Below are 23115 nucleotides of genomic sequence, written 5' to 3' on the forward strand. Positions count from 1 at the left end.
TCCATCCTCGTGACACTCACCCTTTATATATTTATAAACATTTCAGTGAGATCACCCCTCAGTCTCCTCTTCTCCAAGCTAAAGAGACCCAGCTCCCTCAGCCTTTCCTCATAAGGGAGATGCTCCACTCCCTTAATCATCATTGTTGCCCTGCGCTGGACTCTCTCCAGCAGTTGAGTGGAAGAGTTACGGTCTGCTGTGACCTTTTTTTGTTTGGCTTCCCAGCTTACCAGCAGGCACAGATGTGATCCTCAGGCTAACCAAGGCCCTTCCCAGCATCTCTTCCACCTTTTCCAGCTGACAGTTAAGGCATCAGAGGCAGGTGGCCTGTGGGTGATTGAGGAGCAAGGGAATAAGTAAAGGGACAGGAGGGAGGACTGTTACCAAGGGAGGGATGAAGTCAATAACAGTGTTTTACATGAGGGGATTGGGTTTTTTTGCTGTAGGTGTTACAGGGATTTAGAAGATAAATATGAAAAAAATCCTGGCTTCTTTAGTTAGTCATTTCTCAAGACAGTCTTGCAAATTACTCATCTTTCAAAGAAAGATAATGAAATGCACTGTCATGCTCCGTACCTACATTTTCCAATTTAGGGAAAACATAATTTCCAGATTAAACACTGCACTAATGTTTCATCTACATTTGGTGGATTAGGTATGTGTTTTTGCTGACATTGAAAAGGATATTTTATATGTTTAAAATATCATGCTGTTTTATTAGTTGTGGAACCTTCTTCTACAGCTATTTCATGAGCATGGTCTCCACTGAAAGATAATGTAACTTCAGAAGATACTTTTACAGTGATTGTGCCTGGTCCTGTTTTGTGAACAACTAGTGCCTCTACTTGCTATATATTTCAACGGACTTTCTGGCAATATAGCTTGTTTTTTCTTTTGTCAGTCTGCTGCATTTGTATTACTGTGATATTCTACTCCTAGTATAAAACAGTGTGGGTGGGAGGGGATGTCAGTTTTGCTAGAAGACTCTCTGACATCTGATATTCTGTATGACAATGTTTTTGTGGGACACGGTGGTTTTTTTTAAGATACTCTAGGACTGTGTGGTTTGTGCACTGTTTGTGAACATTTGTTTTGTACAAGAAGTAATTTGATTAATAATGTTGCATAAAACTAAAGTTTGTAATTTGTGAGCAAAGTCGTTTGCATGGAAGTATTACTTAGTTTCCTGTATTAAACTCTATAAAATCATCTTTCTCTTGCCAACATTACTCGGACTTCATCTTGGTAAGTTATCAGTGCTAGTGTGTTGATTTCTAGTTTAAAGAAATTGGTAAAATATTCTCTTAAGAGACAAATACTTATGTGCCATGTCTTTTGCTTGCTTGAAGGTTTTGATAACAATGGTGCGCTTATAGGACCCAGAAGTACGAGGCACAGCAATCCTGAGGAGCATGCCACTTACTATTTCAACACCTTCTCTAAGGAGATGTTAGTCCAGGTGGTTATACGATGTTTTATTGTGGCATATATCTTCATAAATGGATGCTGATCAAAGTTGCTGTATCCTTATCTTTTTGCCTTGCTGTTTCAATGTGACCATGTAATTTTTGTCTTTTTCTGGTATTGTGTCCTACTCCTCTAAAACCTTCTCAGTGGAAAAATGAAGATATGGAAAAACGTGTTTCATTAGAATAACAGTATGATCAGCACAAATGTTAGATTTCTCTCTCTCCTCTTCTGCAGTGAGTATAGCATATGTGGAAGATATTTGATTATAAGCCCAGCACACTGGAGCCTGTTCTTTCACAAAATGGAATTAGAGAATTATTTTCTACTTCTGTAGATACAGAAGCTTGTCTATGTCTTGGGAATCAGAAAAATTTGATCAGACAGTCCTCAGAAGGTCTTAGTAAGAAGGGTCTTCCTTCCCTCTAGGCAGGAGGAATGTCTTTTCTGCCGTCCATTGGCAGTCAGGAATAGTTGAGCAAATTGGCAGTCATACTATTTGACCCTTAAAGCCTTGCTAAGAGAGCTGAGATAACCTGGCCTCAAGAACTCTGTTCCTTCTCTCACAGTAATTCAACTGTACAGATGTCTTTCAAGATGCTGTGAGTCTGATCCTGAAATCAGGAAGACATTTTATCGTTCAGGCCAATTGATAAGGTCAAGATTTTTCTGATATTTGGTCAAAATTGCAGTACTATATATGGGAAAGAGAGTGGGGATTCCAATATTAGTAGCTGACACAAGAATACTTAGCTCATCACAACATGAAGCTGATAACCAGCACAGAGCTAGCACTTTCAGTTTTGTCTGAAGGTGATGAGATCTGCTGTTCTGCTGATGAGGAAGAGGAACCAGAATTCCAGTGCAGCAAGGACCTCGTTGGCACTCTCTCACCCTCTCTTGTCACTCTTCTGCATCCTGTGGCAGATGATTTAGAAATTATTCAAGTGTAGAGGAGACACCTGAATGTGATACAGTTTCACATGTACCTTCTATACAAAATGTGATGAGCTTTTCACAACAGTTAGACATTTTTTGATAGTTTGTGGTCTTCCTTTTAAATCTGTCCATCTTTCTAGTTTAATCAGTGTCATTAAAGCTTCTCTGTCTGAAAAGACTAAGAACAGTGTAGAGCTGATATGGTCCATTTGATTTTTTTTTTTTTCTTTTATCTACAGTAGAATGGAGAGTGGCCATTATAAAGGAAAAAACAAGTGAATTATTCCCATTATGTTTTCTATGGACATTAAAATCAGTGGCTTGCACTACATAATACAAATTACACATGCCTTTTGAAACCATTTGCTGTCTTTTGAAAGACTTCAAAAGCATTGTTCTTTTCTGCCTTCTTCCCTAGCTGTCTTTTTGCGTGTTCTTTTTTCCAGTCCACCCTCATCTTATTCATTGGTACAATATTCTGAAAATTCTGACCTTCTAAAGGCGTATTCAAGTACAGAAGATTTTTCTTTTGGGATACTGGATGATAATATTTGGTTTATAGCAGACAGAAAGGTCAAACCTGTTTTCCTGCCTCTTTTCTTTCCCATCTCTCTTCTTTCTCTTCTTTGTCCTCTTTTTTTAGAAGCTATAAAAGAGACAAACTAGTTTTGACTCGGACAGCAAAGCCAGCCACAGAGGGAAAACTAAGCAAAATCTATGTCAGTTTAGCAGTTTCGTTGGGCTTTTTTTAATTCTGCAGTTTGTTCCCTAAATTGCTTCAGTATAAAAACTCAGCTTTCCTGTTTGTTTTGAAGTTTTCATTGCTATCTAGTCAACTTAGTCAAGAAAGTTTTCCACCACGTAGGTGCGTATATCCTAGATGGACAGATTATTTTTTATTAAGCCCTTAGTATCTACATGCCTTACCTTCTCAAACAATTTCTTCATCACTTTTATTGTCTTCTTTTTTATTCTTACGACATTTTGAATTGCTATCTGTTTATAATATTTTATTTTGACTTCAAATATGTGCAAGTTACCATGTTCTGTTCCACAAAACTATTCTCATAGGCAATGTTGAGAGAATACTGAAGCATGGAATGAGCTGCAGTGAGATGAAATAGTGGTCTCCACTAATGAGCATTTTCCCTTTATACACAGCTTTTATTGCATCTTTCTTTCAAAAACGGTTTCCTGGTTTTGTTTTTCTTTTCCTGATATCCTTTTGCTCTTTGTAGGCAATGGTTGGAATATTACAAGTTAATGGGCATGGAGAGGAAAGCACATTAATGCAAGACTTAAAGCCTTTTCGAATTCTTATCAGTTTGCTGGATAAGCCTGAACTAGGTAATTTTCATATTATTTCATGTTACTTCTAGTCTTTAACTTTGTTTTACTTTTTGAGAATTTTTCTCTCTCGTTGGTCAAATTGGAAAAAAACCCCTGTATTCTTAGTACTGGCAGGTTAGCTAGATTTCTTAGATCTTTCAAGCTAATAATGTAATGTATTCATTAGATTTACCTTTTACCAAACGCAATTTCTTCTGTTTTCAGCACAGGAAATAGTAAGTTAAAGTCATAGAGAAAACTCACTGCATGTTGGAAGAGAGAAAGATTAGATCTTTTCCATTTCTTTAATCAAATAGTGACTTTCACTATTTTAAATTCCAGCTATTGCTTTTGGGAATAATCTCTCTTCTAATATACACATATGAGAGATATTAGAAAGAAAAGTTTTTCTGTTTTTGTTTGTTTTTTTAATTTTCCTTTCCCCTGTTTAAAGTGTTTATCGAGTGAGTGCAGAGGACTATGTGGCAAAAGTAGACAAGGCAGAAGTATTTACAACAATTTAGAATTGTATATCTTACCTTTTTATTTGGAATAACAGTTTTGGAGGTGACTGAAAAAAAATCAGAATAATTTTTGAAGTCTATCCCAAGATTTGGGGGTGGGATAATAAAAGAGTAAAAATACAACAATTAGAGTACAATTTGAAAGGAAGTAGTTAAGGCAGACAGCAAAGAACAGAATATCTGACAAGAATTTGGCTTCTTTCTGGTAGTTAGTGATTTCTGGGGTTTGGTTTAAATTTTCAGAGGCAATGTATACATTAAGATTTCATGAAGTAAGCAGAGTTATGAGGATTTTTTTCAGCAAGCTAGGATGGAAGAAGCTAATAGGATTTCTACTTAGCTCAGTGAGCGCAATCTCGCTGAAGGCAGCACAGTGAGGTTAGGAGAAGGCATGAAAAAGCAAAGGGTATTTCAAGGAGGACCACTTCGTGAGCTCCTTTCAAAATAAGTTGTGGTTTGGTGGGGTTTTTTTCTTCAAACTTGAGATTTAGCTTAAATCTGAAGGAGGCATTATTTCAAAAAGTATCCTATAGACTATATCCAGAATTAAAGAAAACCTGCCTCAAATTAAAAGGAAGGAAAATCCTTTAAATATCTTGTCTTGTATTATGGAAGATGCTCAAAATATTTTGCCTCGTATTTCAATTTAAATTAGTGAGTATGGTTTTCCATATGATAACAGCATGAGGTAGCTTATGGGTGGGTATTTGAAACTGGTTGAAAGCTCCCTTTGGTTGGAAATCCATGTAGTCACACTAACATGTTACTGAGCTGAACTAATAATCCCTCAAAGAGGGTGTGTTGGCTTGAAGATGGGCTCTCCTGATGTGACCACACAGCTTTTGGACTGGCTATGTTTGTATCCAGCCAGCATTTTATATACATCTTATGGGAAAAGAACTCTGCTTGTGCTTTGTATACTCTTAAGCATTACAATTGCCTGTGTATTTCTGGAATGTAAAAAAAAAAAAAACCTTCTGAAATTAGGGTAGTTTATGAACTTGAACAGAAGAAATTTTATTATTTCAGTGACCCAACCTAGCTAATGATTTAGTTTTCAGATGTGGACTGTTAGTGGTGCTATAATGCATAAGACTGTGACTGCTGGTATTTCTCCGTAGGCCCTGCCATCCTAGAGGATGTATTGATTGAAGTGTTTCGAACATTATATACACAGTGCAAAGCAGAACTGGAGCTTCAGGCAGAACCTTCTTTCAACAAAGATCACACACAGCTAAGCAGGTGAATAATGCATAGGATGTATTTTGTATTAAATAACATCTTTTTGTTGCTGAAGCCATGACTGTGAAGCCCGTGGGACTCTGACCTGGTTTCTTCATGACGTAGAGTCCATTGACGCTAGTTGCAACTTCTGTATTTGGTGCAAAGCTCTGAAGGTCTATGGCTTTATTTTTTTTAGTATTTAGCATATGTTTTATTCTTTACCCATGTCGAAAATGCTTGCTTGATATATCTGGAAGTCAGTATGTCAATGGTATAGATTAGTTGTGGCATTCTTTATATCTGTGTTCTTCAGAAAAAAAAAGTGGATCAATGAGCTTTCTTCTGGAGTGAAAAATGAAAAGTGCTACAAGAGAGCCAGAGAGGGGGATAAAAAGAATTTCAAGATTTGAGCTGAATATCTTAAAAGGTGGGGGAAGAAACAACTGTAGGAATGACCATGGGAAAACAGATCTATTAAAAGTGTGGTTAGAAGGCTAATATTAAAGAAAGGATAGAGAAGAAACCTAGCACCTGTGAAAAGACACTGGTATGAGGAGCCTGCCAATATACTGAGCCCTAGAGCAACAACCACTGCGGGGATGAGGGGAGGAGAATTTGTCAGTGTCAACTGGCAGAGAATAAACTCGTTATAATATGTAGTTATGTAACTCAGAAATGAAGTGTAAAAATATAAAATGTTCTTCTTTTCTTTCAGCAAACTGAGAGAAAACAAGAAAACAGCAGAATTGATTAAAACTGCCAATCTTCTCTTTAATTCCTTTGAGCCTTATTATATGTGGGATTACATTGCTCGTTGGTTTGAAGAATGTTGCAGGTAGGTTGTAATACTGAATCTCAGTATGTGTAAAGTTGAAGCTGACTTTTGTTTTGTAGGCTTTTTTCTTCAAGTAAGTTAGTCTAATGTGACCCTTTAGTCTTTTTTTTTCCCCAGCCCTTAAACTTTGATCTTTTGGCCAATTTCAGTCACATGTGATTGGTCTCAGCAATGTGAGTTCTTACGAACTCAGTGTCTAGGTAAAATCAAGAGTTGAATTTATCAACTCTGCTGGAGGGGAGACTCCAGAGTGATCTCAAAGCTAGTTTTTGTACTGTCTGTCCAGTACTGGGTTACTTATTGGTTGTCTAGCAAACCCATCAACTTTACCAAGAGTGACTTGTGGAATATGTTATCTCTTGCCCTGCTATTTTAGGGAAGAAAAAGTGGGAGGGTTCTGTACCTGGCAATGAGGGCTAAGGCAGTGAACATAATAAATAAGGTAGAACTGAAAATATTAGTGGGAAGGAGTGGGACGAAGGGACTACAGAGGAGCAGGGATTGTTGCTATGGCCATGCATAGATGATGTAGGAATTTCAAATTAAATTTGTAGAAATGCTTTTTTTTCATTGCTTATAGAATAGCTTAATAATGTACTAAGATGTTTGGACATTTCAGTTCTGTATGAGCCAACAGTGTGCTGACATAAGTAACCTGTGTCTTGAGCTATGTTGGGGGACCGTGGTCAGCAGGTAAAAGGAAGATATTTTTCCTTTCATGCAGTGTTTCTAAGGTGACGTGTGGAATATCGTGTCCAGCTTTGGCCACCCTGCTTGAGGAGGAGTGTTGAGAAGCTGAAGAGGCTCTAGTAGAGGGCTGCTGAGATGGTCAGAGTCATAGTATGCTGAATGGGTGTTTGAGGCAGGTGACTTTGGTTTAGCCTGGCAAATAGGGGGCATGAATAGCAGCCTCTGACTTCCTGCAGGGCATTTACAGGATTGATACAGCCATATTTTTGGTAATGGCTGATGGTAAAACAAGGGGCAGCAACAAGTGTTGGCTTGGGGGTTCAGGTTGGACTTTTGGAAAAGCTTGGCTAGAAACACAGTGCAGTGGCAGAATGGGTACTGAGGGAGGCTGTGGAGCTTCCTTGAGAGAATTCCAGGATTCTGCTAGACAAAACAGTGAGTGAATTTATTTAGTGTTGCTAACAGTCCTGCTCAGTGTGAGAGGCTGGACTAAATGAAATCCTTTCCAACATATCTGTAAATTAATTTTTATATATTGGACTGAATTGAAAAAGTAAAAAAAGCAGTCTACAACTGAGTAACGGGCAGGTGAGAATTTCTCTACGTATAAGTAGATGTTACTGTAAGCATGGATACCAGATTGCCTTGTTAATAAATAAGTGGGATCTAGAATGTTTTTTGTTTTGGTGTTTTGGTTTTTTTTTTTTCCCCCTACATGACGTGCTGTGTTATATAAGTTATTGTAAGTTATTGTCTTCCTGTTCAACAAGATACACCACTAAGTGAAAACACAACCAATTGATTTTAAACTGTGAATTTGTAAGTTATCTTTATATCATCTAGTCTGATTGCTAAATCACTCTTATTACTTTTAAAGCAATTTAGATGTTCCTCTGAATTTTTCTTAGGCTTTTTCTTATGATTTTCCCCCACTAAAAATTAAAATAGCGTTTCTTGTATCTAATGTTTATTCCCACCTAAGTATTGCTCACTGCTACTGAGACTTTTCTCAAAGCTATTTTTGACAGGGGCTCAGTGAGTTGAATTCAGGTCATCTTTTATGAGGTATTACAGTGGAACAATCTGCGAGTAATTTATGAAATGGTAAATCTTTCTGGATAGTAGCACAGAATGTGAAAAAGGATTTTTGTTATGACTTAAGGGACCATTTCATTGAACGGTAAAACAGGCTGCTAGTTTTATGAAGAGAATTATCTGTTATTAGAGAGATACAGTAATCTAATGGAGGTGTGGGTTAAGTGCAGTGTTAACTTTCAAAAGTAGGTTACCGACAGAATGCAACTTTAATATGATTTTTAAAATGTTTTGATAAATACTGTTTCAGACTTAGTTTATCTAATGCTTCTATTATTTCAAATAAATAGTTTTTTCAGTCCTGCTATATATGTTCATCAACTATTTCAAAACAGAGGGAAAGGATTAGCATAACTAACTATTGCTGAAAGTGTGACACTGCCCTCACCACCACCCCCAGCAGAATAAATGAATTGGAGAAACAAAATATTATTCCTTTGTTCATATCCTTTGCTTATAATATTGTCAGATTGCAACATGGTTTTACAGGGGATTTGCATTCGATCTTACTTCACTGAGCAGTAAAACTCATCAGATTAAGAATCTTGTGAATAGTAAAGCAATGTGGTCAGCTGAAGTGAGCATTTAGAACAGCTTGTTTTGTTTTCCTCTTGCACAGCTTTAAAGCTTCATGGGCCTGTTATTTAACTTTTGGTTGTCTCTCTCTCAAGTGCTTAAAGCCTTGGGTTTAGATCTCTTCAAAATTACTGTGCTTCTGGTGACCCTATTAATTCTATTATTGGTACCCATGCTCATACTAGTAAATATTACAGTATATGATGGAGTAAAAAATGCAATTTTCTGTAGCCTGACTTTCCTTATTTTATGAATGAAGACTGGTTTACAGTGAAAGGCTGGCTGCTGCTTTTTCTGAAAGCATGCAATGGGGCCAAATGAGCTACTTAACAGTGAAATTTAGAGATTGCTTATTTGTTTGTAGGGATTATCACTGATGTGTACAGCTTTGCATTAAGTTACAGAAACATGGTCAATGTAAGGGGAGGGAAAAATATCGTGAAACCCTATTTGAATTTTGCAGGAGGACATTACATGCCAGACTTCAAACTGGGCCTGGAGGTGGTAGTGAGCAATCTGAGTTACCCCTGACAAATTTCTGCTTATTAGTGGATTTTTTGTTGGATATAGTTTCTTTGGTAAGAATTGCTTCATTCGTTGCTAATACTGTGATTCAGTATATTTTTAGTGTACAGAAATACTATATCTGCTTCATTAATTGTTTTTCCTGAATGTCTTGATGTAAATTGGTGGACACCTTTAGAAGAAGAGTTGGTTTCGTTGTATGATTCTTGATAGTCTGGTTGAATATAACTGAAGCAGTTTTTATGATACTTATACCTGAAAATTTTTGTCTGTCCTCTATTTCTTTTCTCTAAAACTACACTGTATTTGTTACAAGTATAGTCTTTTGTATTTTGATATGCTAGTTTAGATGTGCAGCTTTCTTTTAAGGCTCTTTTAAATGTCATGATAAGATGCATCTTTTTATGTTGGCATTGCTTAATGTAACAAAGACTGTTGGAACTGTTGTTTTCTATACCTTTCTTCAATTCTTTGCTTTCTCATTTCAAAGCCTACTAGAAGTATGAGAGTGCTGTGTCAGGTATGGCAATCAGCCTGTTTTCCCTTTAGTTCTTACCTTGTTTGTCTTTCATTCTTAAACTTTTATATTAAGGTGATTAAAATAATAGTAGTAGCATTCTTTAGCCTTATTGTTACGTCTTGTAATGTGTGTGTTGTGTAGTGAACAAAACATAAAATTCTGAAAAAGAACTAAATACATTTCTATTTGTTGGTTACCCAACTGTAAAGTTAATTTTGTAATTATTTTAAGTAAAGTATGTATATATTATTCTTGGATATTAAGATATTAGTTTTCCTTTTTCAATGTTCCATGTTTAGAACACAGTTAAGCAAATGATAGGTACCACTGTTACAGAAGATAACTTTCAAAGTGGAATCTGGCGTTACAGTTAATGAGTTTTACTATTACTTTGTTAGGAGACATACATTGAAATACAGACAGAACACTTGCCTCAGCTGTTGCTCAGGATGATTTCTGCGTTGACAAGCCATCTTCATACTTTGCACTTGTCCGAGCTTACTGATTCTCTCAGACTCTGCTCGAAGATCCTTAGTAAGGTTCAACCTCCATTGCTGTCTGCTGGTACAGATGGTGTCCTGCAGCTTCCAAGTGGGCACAGCAGCTCCATCAAAGAATGGGAAAATAAAAAGGTAACTGATTAGGTTTTGCAGCATCTTGAAAAAATACTTTCTAGTGTGGAAAGGAAAAGTGGGATTTCTAAGTCTGTGCTGAACGAGCTACAACTCTTTGATTAGATTTAGTTTAATATACAACAATACATGTGAAACTTGGATCATCAAAATAAATTATAGTTGCGCACTTCATTGTCGTAAAAGGTCTTGATTCTTAAGGGTTTTTATCTAGATTTAACATTGTACATGCATAAATCACTTCAGAATCAGGGCCTAAGAATGAACTAATCAACTAAGGTTTGAAGTTGTAATGTACTTCATGAGTTTGATCATCTAAGAATAACTGGACACAAAAGAATTATCTATTTTCATTATGTATCAGGCATATATAAATTCTTGCCTCACCCAATTTGGGTACATTGGATTAATACCAATCAGCTATTTTACTGTGACTGTTCTTATAATCATTTAATAAAGAAATAAAAGAAACAAACCAGCCAGCAGCTCTTTCTCTTTTAACATTGTCTAGTTTGGTCTACACAACCATGGCTTTGTAAGGTATATTAAGTGATGTGCCCTGAAATCCTTGTTCTCCAGCTGAAGAAACTAGAGGAACATCATAGAATAATTTAGGTTGGAAGTGACAGTTGCAGGTCACTGCTCCAAGCAGGGCTGATTTCAAAGTTAGATTTTACTTTAGAGCTAGGTCAGGTCACTCAGGATCATATCCAGCTTAGTTTTGAATATCTCCAATGATGAAGATTCCGCAACTTCTTTGTACAGCTTGTTTGTTTACACTGTGTTATTTAATCAGAATTTCCATTGTTGCCTCTCGTTCTTTTACTGTGGATTTCTTAGCAAGCCTCTGTCTTTTCAACTACCCAATGGGAAGTCACAGACAGTAATGAAGACATCTTTTCTCCCTCCACAACTCTTAGCAATCTTTTTCTTAAAACTGAGCAAATATGAGTCTCTGAGCTTTCCTTCTGTATCAGGTGCTCTTGTGGTGGTCCTCCGCTGGACTTGCTCAGTACATCAGTGTTTGTTTTGTACTAATGAGTGCAAACTTGGACACAGTATTCCAGATGTGTCTTAAAGCTGCTGAGCAGAGGAGACTCATCACTTCCCTTGATTTGCTGGCTCTGCTTTTGCTACTAATATGGTTCTGTATGTGGTTGGCCTTCTTCACCAGAAGGGTCCACTGCTGGCTCATGTTCACCTCGTCTGTTAGGACTCTGGCATCATCCTATATGCAGGATTCTATCCTTATTCTTTCTAGCCAGCTGATACCTGCCCAGTTGGTGTGTGTTGTGGGGTTTTTTTGGTGGTGGTGTGGTTGTTTTTTTGTTTGTTTGGGGTTTTTTTGTTTCATGGGGTTTTTTTGTTTTGGCTGGTGTTTTTTTTTGGTTTTTTTTTTTTTTTTTGGATTGTGTTTTGACTGAATGAAGTGTCCCTCTGAACATTCAATGGCCTTTTTCTTTCAATTACAGCCAACTCATGTGTGGCCATGGCTTCTGTTAAGACACAGAGTGAAATAAATTACCATGCTTCTGATCTCTTTTATGTTGTATTTTATAATACAGTGTCACTGTTTATGTCTTTCCAAGCTTTTTATTACATCTTAACACAGAAGACAGTGAAAGCTATCTCAGACAAATTTTCGTTTTCATTCTTACTCCACCTCTGGTAAAGCAAGATGTAATTCACCATGTATAATGACCTATCTGTTTCTATTTATTCATGAAAAAGTTATTCAGATTTTTAGGTTATGCTTACATTCTGTATTTAAGATGGCTGGTGATTAGGATGTCAGACAGCAAGATAACTTCTGGGTCTGTTAGGTCTCAGGCAACATCTGCCATCACCAGTAAGAGAGCTAGATGAGAAGTATGTGGGCATGTTCTATACCTGCATTTACTGCCACTGATCCATGCATTTCTGTTTAAGTTTCCACATTTGCCTCGTATTCTCACCAGGAAGCAGAGACTTTGCTACCAGTTACCAATAGGACTATGGGAGTAGAGCAGCCCAGAAAGCTGCTATGGGTTCTTCTTGAGTAGAAATGGTATATAAGAAAATGCTAGATAGGTAAAGTTGTACTGTATATATTTCTATGAATTAAGGTTCCTTTCACATTTAATAGACAATTTCTTAAATCAATTAGCATAAATTTTATTGAGAAACTGAGCTGACTTTATTAGTATAAATGTAGAAGTGGGAAAAATGGTTTTTAGGTTATGAAAGATTTTCTTCATTTACAGCTCCACAGTGCACTCTTTCAAGGTGTTTTGGCAACTTATAGTTGTGATGTTAAATGACACTGGTCTTGCCTTCCTAATGAGATAAAACTTTAATAGTTGTGGTTTTTCTATCAGTAGTATATCTGGACACTGATTAGGTTAAAATAATTTAATATCTAATGAGATTATTTACTTGTATAGTGGGAACTTCAAAAGCGAGATCAGAGAAGTGTATACTTTTTCCCGCTTTCTCAAGTCTTCCCATTCTTCTTGGCTGATATCTCCTTTTTGTCCTCTTTGCCTGTGGCATTTTTTAACTCCTTTATGACTGCAACAGTTTCTGATTAACCGATAAATATCTTGTCCTTTTGTAGAACATGCTAAAGTCTAGAGTATTAAAAGCATCTTTATAGCTAAAGTGACCGTGAGCAACTTAGTTCAATGTCCTGTTTCCTGCTGGAAGTGAGGAGTTTTCTTTGATCTATGAATATTTTGGTTTATGATGCTGTGTAAATTAATAATGCGTGTGCCTATGCATTTCGGTATTATTTCATAAAAATAAACATTATTATGTTATGAAGAAATTGTTAAAAGCAATAATATTTAAAGTCTTTTACTTGATAGACAATGCTTTTTTTTAATAGTTAGCTTGGTCTGGCAAGCTTACTGAAACACCAAACATAATTTTTCATAACATGTATTCATATGAATAGATTTAAAGCTGTGGAATAAAATCGTTACTTTCAAATGGAGAAGCAAATAAATATTTTCTCACTAGGATCTAAATAACCCATTTTGAACAGTCATAAACTTTTATCTCACTCAGGTGCCATCAGTTTCACTTGAAAATCCTAATGATGTGTTCGAAGATAGTGAAAATCCTCCAAGCAGTCGCTCATCAGAAAGTGGATTCACTGAGTTTGTACAATACCAGGCAGACACAACTGATGACATTGACAGAGCTCTGAATGAAGGTCACAGTGCTCCTGGCATTCCCATTATTGGTAGCACATCCTCAGAGACAGAGACAGCATCAACCGTGGGATCTGAGGAGACCATCGTCCAGCCTCCTTCCGTAATGACACAGGGGACAACAACTCGAAGTGGGAAAACGATCCAAAAGACTGCAATGCAGTGCTGCTTGGAGTATGTCCAACAGTTTTTAACCAGATTTATCAACCTGTATATCATTCAGAGTAATTCCTTGTCTCAGCCCTTAGGGGCAGAGCTTCCGCTAGACCCTGCTAGAGAGCAAGGACAGACCACAAAATGGGACAGGGAATCACAAGTTGATGCTAAGGTGAAGAAAACAAACAAGAAAAAAACACCAAAAGAATACCTTCCTGCCTTTATTGCTGCTTGTCAGCTGTATCTTGAATGTTCAAGCTTTCCCGTTTACATTGCTGAAGGAAACCGTACTTCGGAATTACATCCTGGGAAGCCTGAAGTTGGTAAGCTGCACTCTTCTTTGTTCTTTGCTTTTAAAATATTATTTAAAAAAATAAGGCAATAGTATTAATGCTTTGTGTGCGTTGCTATTTCCTTTAACTCTCAGAAATGGAAGTTTTCTTCTGTATCAATTGGTTTGCTTTTTGGAAACTATTTTGTTACAGCTTTTAAGAATATTGCTGGTATGGGATTTTACACAAATTAATATAGGAGTGATAAATATAAATTATGCAAACCGAAGCCTGAGGGTAGAATCTAGATTTTCAGACGTTCCTCTTTACTGTATGGATTCACAGTGTTTTCTTTGTCATATTTTGTAATAGGCACAGCTGACATCAAGTGTGTTTTTTATCTTTATTTTAGCAATTTTGGATTGATGTGCACATTGATCATTTTGTGCAATACATGGAAATTATAAGCTTCTGTCCAATAAAAACCATACTAGATAACAAATTTAATTGATTTTACTTTGCTCCTATTAAAGGAACAGTTCTGCAAACAAGTCCTCTAGCTACAGTTGCATTAGAAACAAAATAAAAATGGGGAGTTTTGTGAAGTGTGAATTTATTCACAGATAGGTGAACACATTCAGATACAGATACAGAAATGTGATTAAAATATAGACGATTCTGGATTACTGTAAAATGTGACGTCTTAGATGGACAATCCTTTTTGGAGCTTGTAAAGTCTTTAATTTAGAGTTCTAATTTTGATTCCACTTCTGGTCTGTAGCTTGAGAGTTTCTGCCTTAAAATGCTATCATGGTGGATATGCTTGGAGCATGCCAGAAATAGTCACAATAGTTTTGGCTACTATCACAGTCATCTTCTGTGATTTTATTATTTCTAGGAAATGTCATGGTCGCTGCTTTTATTTCTTACGCACACCTCTCAAAATCTGTTAAAGGCTAAGCCGTGGGTATTGATTGGAGATGAGGGTTTGTTTTTTGTTTGGTTTTTTTTGTTTGTTTGTGGGGGTTTTTTTGTTTTGGTTGTTTTTTGTTTTGGTTTTGTTTGGGTTTTTTGGTTTTTTTTGGCATTTGGAAACAAGCACGTTAATTTAACATGATTGTTTCTTCTATTTCTGTAGTTTTTAAAATGTGTTGTGTATGCCTTCATTATATAGCCAGGAGCAGAGGGTATCTAACTTTGTGAAATCTAGACATATCAAATATGTATGTCAGCTGAAGGCAACTTTGTTACAACTGTTTATTAATTAAGGGTTTTGCAATGCATTTGTAGAAGGTCGAGCACAGTAGATTCGTGCCTCTGTAGCATGATACTGAAAAATGTGATTTGGTTGGTTGTTGGTTGTTTGTTTTCCAAACAGTAGCAGCCTACAAATGAGTGTTGTGGCAGAAGACTAAAAATATTTTGAAAACCAGCTGCTTCTTTACTACTTTTCTGTGGATGTAGCACTTTTGCTTATTGCTGCCTTGTAAACTCTAAAGCAGAAGGCCTGTCGAGCTTGAATAGTATGTGTCTGGTGTGAAAACAATGATTCTAGGAATCCTTTTTACTTTGCTATGTCTTAGATTTGCCGTGCTCATTTATCATCTGAACCTTCCCATCTGCGATGTTGCATTTGCAGTCTATTAAACAGTGGCACTTAGAGTAACAAGCATAAATGGGAGGTGGTTGAAATTAACCAGAAGTATTTTGTTTCAGATATAAACATCTGTTGTACAGAGTGTCAGGGTGGATGGGAATGGCATTGTAAATCTGTCCTGGGAGTCCTGCTTCCCAAAACAGAGAATGCCAGTGGAACAGAGAATGAGAGCAGGTAGTTGTTATAGTTTGCACACCAGCCTTCTCTTCATCTATTGACATGTTTTTCTACTGCAGAAGAGGCTGTTTTTATTGAAGAGTTCCTAAGTTTGGAACATATCTTTGATGGGTCGCTTTAGTGATGTGACCCAATTGCCTTTAATCAATGGTAAGAGTCATCAGTCTGTTTACTTGAAGGAGCTAAATTAATCTGATACTGATAGGACATAATTGTGTGCTTAAATTTTACTGTGTGCTTAATTTCTCAGATAAATGCATGCTATTTTTAATTGAAGAAATTAAAAAGGAAACAGAGTCAAGCTCAGACTAATGTTTTTATCTGTAAACCCTAGAATATTATATGAAATTGCTAGGTATGTTTAGACTTCAATTTTCATTGCAAAATTAACTATTGTGGATATACAATAGAAACTGCATCATCCTTCTCTTAATTCTAAACTGATGCTCTATTTGTGCCTATTAAATAACACTTCTTCACTTGTGTCTGATTGTAGAAGCATTTACCTATTTTAGGAACACGATCAATAGAGTCCTTTGGAAGTTTTAAGAAAAATCACTTTGGTATCTCTAAAATAAAAGGGAGCTTTATTCACCTGAAGAGCTGACTGTGAACTTCAGAGAAAGGCACTTGCATTATCAGGCAAGTGTATGATATTAAGTGAGGGGACAGTAAGAAAGGGAAAACAACTGCCTACAGTGAAAGCAGAGTATGATCTAATTGGATCATGTTTCTGCCACCCGAAAGATCAATTTTCAGTTTTGCCTGGAAAATCTGCATATTTCTTGTCAGTTTAAACTTAGTTTAGATATATAAATAATATATGTAAATAATTATGTATGTATGTTATAATATCTATATAATATAACATATAATATATATAACATTATATATATTAAAAATACTACAGAACTATTCCAGGCTACAGACTACAATGTTAAGAGTTGCTTGCTGGTCAAGAATTTCCTGGAGGAGTAAAGTGAATGAAAGGATGTGCAGACTCCTAAAAGTCCAGTTTTATCTAAAACATGAAACTGTGTGGATGCATTTTGGTAAAATTTATTTTCCTATTCCTTGTTCAAATTTTCCTATTTATTTTTGGTTACTACGAGAAGAAGTATCTTTTTTCCTGCATACATTTTCCTAAACCCATACAACAGGCAGGTTGAAATTTGAAAGATAAAGGACAATTGTGCCTATGGTTAAGGTAAGAGGAAAAATTCATAACATTTAAAATTGTTAAATTAATGTGTCATCTGTGTTTTGTATTTCAGACTGTGAACAAGTACAGCCTCCACTGTGGCTACAGACCTTAATGAATGCTTGCAAGCAAGGAAGCGATTTCAGTGTTCAGGGTGTTACCATTTCCCTTGTGATGGACTTGGTTGGATTGACTCAATCTGTTGCTCTTGTTACTGGAGAAAATCCGAACAGTGTGGAAACCGCTCAGCCTCTTAGCCCGAACCAGGGAAGAGTGGCTGTGGTCATCAGACCTCCTCTTACTCAAGGCAATCTGAGATACATGGCTGAAAAGACAGATTTCTTCAAGGTACAATGCTGTTTTCTTTAAACTTCTTTACGTGGCTGCTGAAGACTGATAGTCTTGGCTGCTTTACCATCCTTGGTATGGTAAACCAAATTTTCTTGCTGAGTATTTTGATAACAGTTGTAACCTATGTTAGACTCTGAAAATACGTAGTAAGTTTTCCCACTGTGATTGTCTTACTGACTGATTGGGTAAAAAGCCTTGTTTGAATGAATATTTAAAAAATATAAATAAAACATGACTGAATAGCATCATTAGTTGGCAAAGTATGAAACAAATGTGCGTAATGCAAGATTCTGGTAAAGCACAATCTGCATTTTGTGTAATTTACGTGACAAATCATTTGCAAAAGATAATCAGCAGCAGGATGTATTATGTCGTTAATTATAGTTCAATGAAAATTTATTTCTGGAGATGCCTGTGAGTTCTGACCCTAGCAGGAATTTTTTATGTAGTAAGTTATTGCAGGGTTTCAAATGGTTCCTTATGAACAAAAAAAACCCCAAAACACAACAGTTTTATAGATTTCCTCTTAGTCATATGGTGCCATCAGATGTCATGTTTCTCATCATTGCACAGAGGTTAATGCAGTCTGGAGCAAAACAAGGCATGATACTCATTCACTTGTCTCTTTCAACTTTTGTTTTCATGTACAAAGCATATAGCTTTAACTCTTTGGGACCAGTTGGGTGATGGAACTCCTCAGCATCATCAGAAAAGTGTGGAGCTCTTCTACCAGCTGCACAACCTTGTTCCGTCTTCTAGCATTTGTGAAGATGTTATTAGTCAGCAGCTGACTCACAGAGACAAGGCAAGTTGTTCATGTATTTACTAGAAGATGAGTTCAGTATATAGATATAGAAATAGATTTAGAAAGAGGACTTGGTGCCTGAGACAAAGGCATAAATACATTCAATATTGAAAAATGTCACCTTACGTTGATTGTTTCAGACATTAAAAATACTCTTTTACTTGCTTGCAGAACATCAGATTTCTCGACCCTCTGACACTGTTCCCCTCTTTTCTATACTCCCACTCACAAAAAACCTTAACCTTATGTCTGTAGTAGTTGAGCCCTGTTTTCATGACATCTTGCTGTTTAACAAACCTATGGAAAGTGTTTGTAGTGGTAATAATTGAATATGTTGAGATGTTCCAGATTCCTTTCCAGTTGTCCTAAACCACTCTTCCTGTACATCTCCATCAAGTTTAAGCACACTTTCTTTTGCTCTGTCCTGACCAACTGTGGTGCAGTCCTCTGGTGTGCTCCCTCCTATTTCATCTAATCCTTGCATTTTTTTAATAACATGTCCTAATAGAGCAGCTAGACTTTCTGCTTCCTTTCCTCCACAGAACTTGGAGACAGCCAGGTTATTGCCATCACATCTCTGTTGCTTTTCTTGATAGTAGGGTTGGATTGCTCCTTTCTAATGAAAGTCGTGTGTGATCCCCGTTACCCTTCTATCCCCTTACTTTCTCTTTTCTCTTGTTCTCAGTTGAGATGTCCTTACTGCCTTTCTCTTTGTGCCACCACCTTCTTTTTACAGTTTGAGATCTGTTTTCAGTTCCCTTCCCTTTCTGTGAGACACATCCCTATGAGTCTGCTGCATTTGATATTATTTATTTGCTGCTTCAGCCTTAATTCCATTTCTCTTTTAAGCAGCATTGAATTCTTTGTGGGGTGTTTTTGGTCTTTCTGATAATTTTTATGTATTATCTGATTCTGTCTCTTTTTGTAAGACTTGATATAAGACAAAAGAGTGGCTTGTAATTAAGATTATATTTTATTTCTAGGTCCCAAGAGCTGCGCCATATATTTCTGAGCTCCATCTTCTGACATTTTTCTAGGTTAATGATTTCCAGTTAAAGTGTTTCTGTGAGATTCTTTTCCCCTGTTGAGAAGCAGAGGAATTGCAATAACTAGATACTGGTGATGAAGAGGCTTCTGTACAATTCTTCTCCAATCTCATGCGGCCCCTCTCTAATTGTTTGTCCTTAAGATATGATTTCTGACTTTCTGCCACGTTTGCCAGTTCTAGAGGGCAACTAATAATCTGCTCTAACAGTAATTGCCAGATTTCTGTGCGTCTGTGTCTTTGTGAGAAATGGGCTTGTTTGCTCTGATGTACATGGCAGCTGGGTTGAGACTTGTCTGTGCATTTCTTTGCAGGATGCTGCTGAGGCTACTCGCTTCCTAAAGATCTTTCTGTATCTGCCTCATGTCAAAAGCCACGGACTATAATTTGAGGAGAACCTCTTGAATGATCAGAGCTGCTTCTTTGCCTCTGATAATGTTTCTTGTTATTACTTTGTGACTTGTCCTGTCTCTTGTTCTGCTACCACAGGTTAAAATGTTTGCTCATGAGCCAACTTGGTGGAATTCTCCCATTCTTTATTGCTGCTCAAAGTTCTCTTACCTCACCGCTGGCTGTTTTTTAGAAGTGATCATGGCTATCCTGTTGATTACTTCTGTTTTACTATCAGCTCAGCCAGTAAAGTAGTATTTTCAAAATCTTTTGAAGCTGGCAGATATTCAGATTGTTAGTAAACGGTGTTTCTTTTAAGCCTATGATGAGCATCTGTAGTTTCATACTAGACAAAGGGGCTTTTCAGCATTCAGCAACATACTTATGTAGGAGACTTGATCTCTTACCGAAAGTTAAATTCTGCTTCCCAATGTATAAACCACATGCTGAGCTTTTACTGTTGTTAGTAGGAGTCTTACTTGTCATTATAGGTACTCTTTTTTCTTTTTTTTTTTCCTCCCCTAGAAATTTGTTTCAGATAGAGGCTGTTAATTTGACATTTGAGTTGACACCTTTGTAGTGCTTTAGTTTAGATACATGAACTGTTTTCACTGCCCTAACAGAATGAATGATAGCGAGTTACTTGCTTACACACTCCAGCAACTCATGGTTGTGTGGTTTCAGCAGCAGTTACCTTTTTTGCCTTTCTAACAGAGTAACCAGGTCTACAAAATTGAATGTGAGCCGGTCTGTCAATCACTGTGGTTCACAGCTTGGCATATTGATAAAACTGCCAATGATTTATAGTTTCACTTATTAGGCTGGTCTGTGAACTGCTGTGACTGGATGTGGCACTCGCTCATTTCTGCCAGCCTTGCTGTGAAAACAGTAATTTCTTCTATCTTCCCAGCATGGATTGCAAGGGCTTACATGGATTCATCTCTTTGTGTTTGAGAATTGATATTTTCACTCTTTATTCAGCAGATGTTAGTGAATTGTTTTGTGTAACTGTATATATTTTGCAGCATGCTGGTTTTGTTTTTCCTGTGAGAAGCGTATTTTCTCTAGATACATGTGATGCTTGCTTTACTTTCCAGAACACCGCTGTTTCTCTTGTTTGTGGTTTTTTGTTTGCTGTTTGGTTGGTTTTGTGTGTGTGTGTGGTTTTGTTTGTATTTTATTTTTGTTTGTGGTTTTTCTTTGTGGTTTGGGTTTTGTGGGGGTTTTTGTTTGTTTGTTTTTATTTTACCCCTGATGTGATCTATCTTGTGTCTTTCCTGTAATTTTCAGTTTTTATAGTTTTTACTTAAAAATTTTATTATTGTGGCAGATGCTGGTTGTATTAGCTGTTGCAAAGCTTCTTAAGCTGTATGTTGTAAATTAAGTCTGGAAGTATGTCAGATTGTCACAGTGGTATTAACAGGTTTTAGTTTGGTCTCATTTTGGTTAGAGGTAAATATACCTACTGTTCATTCCCTGTAAGTATATATTTCAAGAACAAGTAAACAACTTATTTCAGTAACAAGTAAAAATCTTCGTCTTCTGCTTATCATCTAGTAATTTAGTTTAAGCCCTGATTGTATTTGAAAGTAATTTTGATGTTCTATTCAGTATAGCCATCCTGATGGCTGTGCTTTGTTTGTTCACCCCTACAGCTGCTTAGCAGCTTCCTTGTCTCTTGGGTAAAGCTGGTTTTAATCCATGTACCCATGTATTCGTGTCATAGCATGGCATTTACTGTTGTTTACAGCCTTGCTGGAATAACTTTTTGCCTTGATCAGCCATAGCAAAGAGATAAAGACATAAAAATTGTTACTCTAATACCATTTTCACCATTAAATATTCTGCATATTATTGCTAGTCATTAAAAGTCCTTTGTAGAGTAATCATGTCCTATTTGTCCAAATAAAACTCTAAGCTCCAGAGCTAAATTTGGCATGTTAGTGATGAACTCTTTATCTACATCTTATCTAGCTGGAAAATTCTTATGTCTTTTTCTAGCCAACTTATTTTAATTTCCTTATTTCCATAGATACTGTGTTTAATCCCACCATTTCAGACACTGTCTCTAAAAATTTCTCTTCTTTCTCTGCCTCTGTATGCTTGAGTTTTCAATATGAAAAGCTTGCATGTTTCTTTCTGCTCTCTTCATGATCTCTTCTAGTGCCTTGACACACATAGATAAACCCACTGAAAACAGAGCTGTGCAGCTTGTGAGAGTAAAATAAGTATTGTTCAAGCTATCACATTAGGTATTTAAAGCTTTTTTAAGCTAAACTTTGAAACTAAGGCAGCCAAGATCACGGAGGAGAATCCTTTCATGCTACTAAGTTGTTTGCAGATACCTGTTGTTGCTTATTCCTGTTTTTAATGTTAGAAAGTAGGATTTGAATGCATAATAAAAAAAGTTAATTTTAATAATTTTATTTTATCTTTTAAGATGCTGTATACCTCTTTTTTTTCAATTTCTAATTAGAGGCTGTTGTATTCCGATAGATCTAACTTATAATTTGGTCCACAGAAAATAAGAATGGAAGCTCATGCAAAGTTTGCAGTGCTGTGGCATCTTACCCGTGACCTTCATATTAACAAGTCTTCTTCCTTTGGCCGCACCTTTGACAGGTTGGTGATTGCAAGTGATGATTCAGTTGAAAAAATTATTCTGAAAAATCTTTAACTGCGTATTACTGGCAGGATAGTGTGTTTAGAAATTGGAGAACTACAGAGCAACTGTGAAAGCAAGGAAGGAGGACAAGAAACAAATTTGTGTTAGACAATTGTTTTCACAATGATTATATAAGCCATAAATTTTTCTGGTACCTGCAAGGAATAGGACAAGAATGGTCACATGATTCACTGACCATCACTGTGGTTAAAATATTTGTGTATATTGCACATAATATCTGAGTTCTTGCTGTGATTTGTTAAAAACAAAAGCAGGAGAGAGAAGTCAACCCAGAAGTAAATTATATGAAAATGGAAAGTTACAGTAAAGCTGAGAACTTAAGAACAAAATTGCAAGTAAGCAGTAAGACATGAAAGGTCTTTTATTTAATCTATTTGTTTTGTATAAGACGTCATTTATGGCAAGCAGCAAAGGATTTCTGTTTTGTATTCTGGTATCAGACTACCTTCTTGAAAAAAAACTGACTCATCCAGACTCTGAACTAGTCTTGTCTTCCTCAGCTAGCATAAATGTTGTGGAAAAGTGCTTATTTAAATTTCCTAATGTATACTTAGCTGTAGGAAGCAGAGTAAAAACATTGTTATTTCTTTGGTTTGGTACTGTCACTCACTGCAGAAAGTGGTGATAAGTTTTGTACATACAGCTAAGACCTTATGAATGTGTATTACTGAGGATGTAAGACAGTTGGTAAAATTCAGAGTCCAATATATATATATTTTCCCCAAGCCTGGAAAGGATTCTAAAGGCTAATACTATTAAAGAAAGAAAATAATGACAGCAGGAAGTGCTGAATGAATTCTCAAGTATGTTTCTCCTCTCCATTCT

At 36.4% G+C, this 23115-nt stretch overlaps 1 protein-coding gene across 6 annotated transcripts in view; it reads left to right on the top strand.

The window, feature by feature from the left end:
* The window catches only part of DOP1A (DOP1 leucine zipper like protein A), a 65089-nt gene that overhangs the window by 19196 nt on the left and 22778 nt on the right, over nt 1–23115 (top strand). For 3 of the 6 annotated variants that reach the window (XM_065632941.1, XM_065632944.1, XM_065632945.1), the window contains exons 8-18: nt 1350–1459; nt 3645–3753; nt 5381–5501; nt 6199–6318; nt 9143–9257; nt 9695–9724; nt 10123–10356; nt 13405–14029; nt 17087–17361; nt 18017–18169; nt 22126–22226. In XM_065632941.1, the coding sequence (XP_065489013.1) occupies nt 1350–1459; nt 3645–3753; nt 5381–5501; nt 6199–6318; nt 9143–9257; nt 9695–9724; nt 10123–10356; nt 13405–14029; nt 17087–17361; nt 18017–18169; nt 22126–22226 (1993 nt within the window). Of the gene's footprint in view, nt 1–1349; nt 1460–3644; nt 3754–5380; nt 5502–6198; nt 6319–9142; nt 9258–9694; nt 9725–10122; nt 10357–13404; nt 14030–17086; nt 17362–18016; nt 18170–22125; nt 22227–23115 lie in introns of those variants that run through there. The other 3 variants (XM_065632943.1, XM_065632947.1, XM_065632946.1) reach the window with 2 other exon arrangements.

Source organism: Caloenas nicobarica, chromosome 3 (genome assembly GCF_036013445.1).
Source record: "Caloenas nicobarica isolate bCalNic1 chromosome 3, bCalNic1.hap1, whole genome shotgun sequence".
NCBI classification, from domain to species: Eukaryota; Metazoa; Chordata; class Aves; order Columbiformes; family Columbidae; genus Caloenas; species Caloenas nicobarica.